The following is a 6,502-nucleotide window of genomic DNA, read 5'->3' as shown; positions in this document are numbered from 1 at the left end:
AACCCCTCCCCACAGCTGCCCCAAAAGGTCACACACACTCTGCCACACCTGGTCACTCTATGGGAAGGGTTTAGCAAGTTAAAAATTCTTACTATGTACAACAGTTATTGCTCCAAAGGAGTTTACTGCTGTGTCCACACACGGCATTTCTGTGCCATGATTACTTAGACATTACTTAGACTAAATACTACTTCTGACATACTGGGTGATCCTTAATGCTATTAATAATGAAATGTTCTACTGACTTGGGGTATTGAGCAGAAAAAAAGATCAGTCTGTATTATTTTAAGGGAAGACAATTATGTTTTGCTGTTTGAACAAGAGAAAGTGTGGATGCCTCAGTGTAAATAAAAAAAAAAATTTTTGTGGCTGCAGATTTTGACAAGGTATAGTGCTCCCCAGCATGAAATTCAGAAGTGCTGCTCTATCATCGTGACCAAGTAAATCATCACAAGAGTTCTTTTTGCCTTTCTTAGCTATAGGAAAAATGTGTTTATTTAGAAGGAGGAATTGAGAGCTGTGCTGGGAGTGTGGAATCCTGATCGGTACCTGCATGAGTGCACCAGAGAAAACTCCCACTGATTCCTTTAGGTCTGGGATCAGACCTGGTCTGTAAGCCACAGGTGCATCAAGAAATTGTTGAGGACATTTAGGGGATGAAGCAGAAGTTTGCTGTTTCCTATGAATTACCATGTCAGCTGCTTCTGTGAGCAAGCTCATTCAGTTGGGTTAACTTCCCCAGCTGGTAATCGTGGACGCTCACAGACTAGAGATCCGACAGAACAGGTATTTGGAGGAGCAGATGTAACTCACTGGTATGCAATGATATGTTTTAAATTCAGGATTATATACATATATATTATTTATGTATATTAGTTGTGTAAGTCAGTGAAAAAAACCTCCAAATTATATTAGAGCATTTATACAATGGCAACCCCTGTAGCTGTAGTATTGTAGAACAAATGAGTGAAGTATCAAAACAAACTTACAGTAATGAGCTGCACAACTGCTGCTGAATGTTGAGTTTTCAGTTATTGATGATTCTTTCACTGAAAATATTTTTTTTATTCTTTTTGTGTTTTCATGACATTTGTTATAAAAACAAACTGCCTTGATAAAACTGTATCCTTAAATATTAAATATTGCCTTGCTAATTTATCCTCCCTTGTAATGTAGTTACTATAATGAGCTGTTTCATTTGTTACCAAGAAAATAACATTCTAAAAAAAACCCCTACACAATACCCACCACAACAAACATAGTTTAAAACATAGGAAGATTTATGGCTTTGTGCTTGTTAGCAGGTAAGGGGCTTTATGTGTCATTTTCTGGTACCTATGAGTTTTCTGCAGTGAGGAAAAGAGAGCAAGGCAAGCTCACGATGATCAGAGCATCACAGCTTAATCAAATTTAGAGCTCTAATTAGCTGTCATATTGCTTGTTCATGAAGTTGAATTTGACATGAAATATTAAGACCCAGGCTGGTGTCAGGGTTTTCTGTGGATCAGATTTCTAGTGACATTTAAATCTATTGAAAGGGTTTCCTCTGAGACTTCAGTGAGGCTGTTCTTTGTCTGCTGGATTTATTGCTGCTCACGAGAGTATCTGAATGAGCAGCAAACAGGACTGCCTTTACACTCAGCAACCATGTTAGCAGCCTCCCTACCTGGGAGGGGAAAAAATGGACAGCCAAAAACAAACAAAAAACTCAACAAATCCCAAAACAAACAAAAAAGCCAAACCAAAAACAAAACAACAAAAAACAAAATAAACAACAAAACCAAACAAAACCTGACATGCCTTTTTTGTCAGAATATTTTTTTAACCTGTTTGTTCTGAAGATTTGAAGCTTTTTCTTGGCCTGAAGCTAAGGATTTTATTGCCATGAATTAAAGAGCATCTACATCAGAGTCATTAGGTGAACCCCTTTCCTTACTAAGCAGCATAATTTTAACATTTGAGCCTACATTTCCTTCCAGCATGGGGCTCCAAAGCTGTTCCTCCACAAGCCCTGCCTCACTTGCCCTCAGGCTTCTGCAGCTTCATTCCCTGTTCCCATGTGTGCAGCAGGAGTCTGTCCACTCCCCGAAATGTTCATCTCTTGTTCAAGAATTTTTTGATCAAAACTCCATTATTAGGGGGTCAAAGTAGCCATTAACCTATAGTTGATCTGTCATTAAAGGTACTGTGACCACATAAAAGTATTGCCTCCCTGGGACAGCTGCTTCTTGAAAACAGAATTGTGTTTGCTGTCTTGTGAAATGACATAACAGATCAAATTCCACTGATATTTTCTCTTCAACCATATCTTCCCCCCATCCCAAGACGATAAAGTGGATAATATTTGCCTTTTCTTTTTGTGGCAAATACTGCCTGAAGATTTTGCTAAGCTGTTGGAATTGGTTTTTGCTATAGGTTTTGTTGTTGAGGTTTTTTTCCTCATGATTAGAGGAATCCTGACACCTTCTTAATGATCCCTACATCTCTCTCCTGTGATTATCCTTGGGCAGTGGCTGAAGAATAGGTTTGGTCTGCCAGAAACTGGACAGTTGAATTCTAACTGGTATGCTCAGGTGTCAAAATTTAATTTTTTTCCTACAAGTAGATCACAAAAATAGAATACAAGAAAATATAAGGACCTAGGGATAAGATAAGTTTAAATAAGCTCAATAAGTCTTCCTCCCCTAAAAGATATTCAATGTATTCTTGCTTTCGCAATATAAGTAGGTGGATGAAAAAGTCATACAGACATTAAAGTCTTTGCATATGGAATGTCATTTCAGCCATTATGATCCAATTTTAAGATTCAAAGAAGAACATTAAGTTCCTAATCCATAATTCATGTGCCTCTGGTGTAAACCATTAGTGAGCAGAATACTGACAGCTTTTCATTTTATTGAGTAAACCACTCCTTTAGTGCATGGTTACATGATAATTTAGTGTGTATTTTTGTGTATAAATTATGTTAAAACTCTTCATATCACAATATTTGCCTTAATGTTGGAAGGCTACATTAAGAATTTGGCATCTTGTAAGTTTTATCCTGATCAAGGGAAACAGATTGTGAGAATATTGAACTGTGAGTGCTTTGTCACTGCTATTATGATTAAAGGTGATTTTGCCAGTGAATCTAGCTATCAGGTCTCATTTTTATCTATCACCTAATTTGGTTTACCTAATACAAGTAATACAAATGGATGATTTTGTATTTATTGTCACCTAAATATTCTGCATGAGTTATATACCCAGAACTAACTTCTCTCTTACAGCTTACTACACTTTGTGCTATGAATTGGAATAATTGCAAAATGTTACAGTGCTTTTTCATAATTTCATCTGTTGAGAAGGTAATGAGAATGAAATATTTTCTTCTTTCTTCAGCCAAAGAAGGTGAAGGATCCTCTCATCAAGAAAAACAACACATACACTGCTGCAGCTACGAGCTACACCCCTAATATTGCAAGGGACCCTGGGCTGGCAACCATTGCTAAAAGTGCAACAATTGAGCCCAAAGAAGTGAAGCCAGAAACAAAACCTGCAGAGCCCAAGAAAACTTTTAACAGCGTCAGTAAAATTGATCGGCTATCGAGAATAGCCTTCCCTCTGCTTTTTGGAATCTTTAATTTAGTCTACTGGGCCACCTATTTAAACAGGGAGCCCCAGCTAAAGGTTCAAACTCCACATCAATAACCTCATTAATTCATATAGTTCTGTTTTGTCTTTTGCTCTGGGAATTGCTTCCCTTTTTCACATACAGTAATTCCCATTTGCTTCATTGCCTCTGTCTTAAAGAAAATAAAGGTTTCTTTAGTTAGCAAAAGGTAAAATATAACTGTATATTTAAAAAAATGTGTGTGTGGGAGAGAATGTTATAAACCATATACTTTGGAAAAGTGATTTTGGAAATGGAAAAGAGTTGTAGGGTAATGGGAGGGTGGAAAAAAAAGAAACCATTTGTAGCAAGCTTAGTACTGAATATCCCCAAAAGATAGTGTATATGTATATGAAAAAGATATTTTTATTCAGAAGATTGTAGGGATGGGGGAAATACTCTTTATGACATTCCTGATGCACATCTTAGACTGTATCATTTATTCTGCCACTGTTTATAATCTTTTCAAGGATGTAAAGCTTTCCATTTGCTGAATCCCATAAGATACGTTATTTTCCTAATCCCTTTTCTCCTCTATGTTCCAAACTACCTGAATTATAATATTAAATAGTCTTTAATGAGAAAGGAAATCTCCTCACTCTAGGTACAGTTTGTCACTGTATAGCACATAAGATCTAATGGTAACAAATGCTTTAATCTGCTCTCTTACTGCAAGCTCATTCCAAGCATTAAGTTGTCACTAGACTAGATTTAAAACCAGTTGCACAACCAAGTGCAGATCCCAAATTTCTACTATCACCTGTGTAATCCAAACAATTCCTGGATGCTTTAAAGATAGCTTTTACTCATCACTATGTTTTAGAGAGTTAAAAAAAAACAAACAACAAAATTTTTGCAAGCTCTAGATATGTTGAATGTATTCTTTTATAAAATGATACATTAAAAGAAGCTTTAGACTGAGATTTATGAATAGCAGAAAGATAAAATATAGTATTTAAATAATATCTGTAAATATGCAGCATGAGATTGTACATTTTTTTACTTTTTTAAAGTTGTGTTCTTAAAACATTGTGTAGGATTCACCTCTTAGCTCTTAATATGTTGTTAAATGCTCAGTAAAACATATTTAGAGCCTGAATTAAAGGAAAAAAAAATCAGTGGTACTGGAAAGCTTACAAAAATAAATAAGCAGAAAATGCTTGGAATTTATTCCATTTGTAAAGTGGTTAAGTGTACAGCAGCTTGCAATTTGACAATGTCATCCAGTGTATACTATTAGATTAATGACTGGTCTGCTCAGGTCATGCATAAACACTAAAGTATGGGATTATATTTGGTAGGTAAAAAAGGTGAAATATTTGTTAAGACAGAAGTTCATCTGTATATTACTGCTATATTTGCTGAAACATAACTGTTACAATAAGCGATGTAATATATGTAGCATTAAATACAAAGAAGTCATACATAAAAGAATGTACAGGAAAATAGATTTTATTGAGTAAACTTACTACATTTCATTTTTACTGTAGCAATATATTTGTAGGAACAATATGTAAGGGCTTTAAATACAAGATGTCCATTTTGCAGGTATTGTGCTCCCTTTAAAAAAATTCTAGTCAGTATCATTACTGCTAACTCTTAGAAATAAACTTTCAGATAAAGTTTTTTCAAAGAGACTGAAAGAATGGTGGATATTTGCAAGAATCAATTAAAAAATGTAATTTATGCTATTGGATGGATTTTGAAGCAGTGTTACATGAGCCTCTAGAGAAACAGCTACTGAGAGTCAAGTTTAATAGGCAGTGATTTCTAAACTCTTAATAAATCAAAAAGTTGACATTCTCTATCTACAAAAGGAAATATTTAATGTTTTATTTAGAGATTTATTTTTTTTAAATAATTCTTCATTGTCTAACATTTAGTCCTGTCTGAACTTGATAAGTTATCTGATTGGATCTTATTTAAAAGGGGATGTTTCATCTCTGGTATCATGTGTAGATATATGTATAGAAAAAAATAAACTATGGCTCTTTAACTTCTGTGTACTTGTTTATCTTGTTATTTTTGGCGTTAAACTAGTGTGTTCATTTAGGGCATTTTATCTTTCTAGCAATTCATAGCTACCTTTTGGTCTGCATTTTGCACATTAGATGTGAATATTACTTACCTAGTCTGCTTTTTGCTATGCAATGATTGCATTATATCACCTCTTAGTTAGTCTATGCCAATAGTATTATACTGTATAAACTTGACTGCACAGTTTATCAAAGACAAGGTATTCTCTATGTAGCTTTTTTACAATGCTTTGCTAAACCATGTAATAATAGTAAGTCTTCCTTGAAAATAATGATACACTCTTATAGAGGACAGTTTCTGTTTACTCCTGAGATAATTTTAAAAAGATGACATTGAATGTTTATTGCACCTCAGTGCAGTGATGTGGCAATAAAACCTAAATCTAATAGAGGTTGTTTATGGCAGAAGCATGTATTGCTTTACAGAGTTTAGCAAAAGCTCTTTATTTTATGTCAGACTGTAATTCTATTATAATAATAAAGCTAAAAATGTTCAATAATGCAAGTGAATGTTTTACTTTGGTTTTCTTTAGTTACTGCCTTTTATGACACATTGCCTGATTAGCTGCTATTCATTCAAAGCCTTCGTTTCCTTGGATTTGGTAATGAATGCGGTTTGAATAGATGTGATTTTCTGTCCAGTGTTTTCCAGGGACAAATATAACAGGAATGTTTCCCAAATCTGATTTGACATTCAGAAAAGATAGCTCACTCTGTACCATGTATATCCAGTAAGGCAATTAATTGCATCAGATGAACAATTGTTAAGGTTTTGTACCACAACATTGACTCATACAAGGTAGGAACAAAATAA

At 34.6% G+C, this 6,502-nt stretch overlaps 1 protein-coding gene across 1 annotated transcript in view; it reads left to right on the top strand.

Annotated features, from left to right (window-relative positions):
• Window positions 1-6,193, top strand: part of GABRA1 (gamma-aminobutyric acid type A receptor alpha1 subunit) — a 37,003-nt gene extending 30,810 nt beyond the window's left edge. The window contains exons 8-9 of the mRNA XM_031055287.1: window positions 1-27; window positions 3,382-6,193. The exon at window positions 1-27 is cut by the window's left edge and continues 188 nt beyond it. Of these exons, the coding sequence (XP_030911147.1) occupies window positions 1-27; window positions 3,382-3,690 (336 nt within the window). The 3' untranslated portion in view covers window positions 3,691-6,193. The remainder of the gene's footprint in view (window positions 28-3,381) is intronic.
• The last annotated feature ends 309 nt before the right edge of the window (window positions 6,194-6,502 follow it).

Source organism: Geospiza fortis, unplaced genomic scaffold (assembly GCF_000277835.1).
Source record: "Geospiza fortis unplaced genomic scaffold, GeoFor_1.0 scaffold55, whole genome shotgun sequence".
Classification (NCBI taxonomy): Eukaryota; Metazoa; Chordata; class Aves; order Passeriformes; family Thraupidae; genus Geospiza; species Geospiza fortis.
The sequence above is the reverse complement of the archived record's forward strand: the minus strand, read 5'-3'. Positions and strand labels throughout refer to the sequence as shown.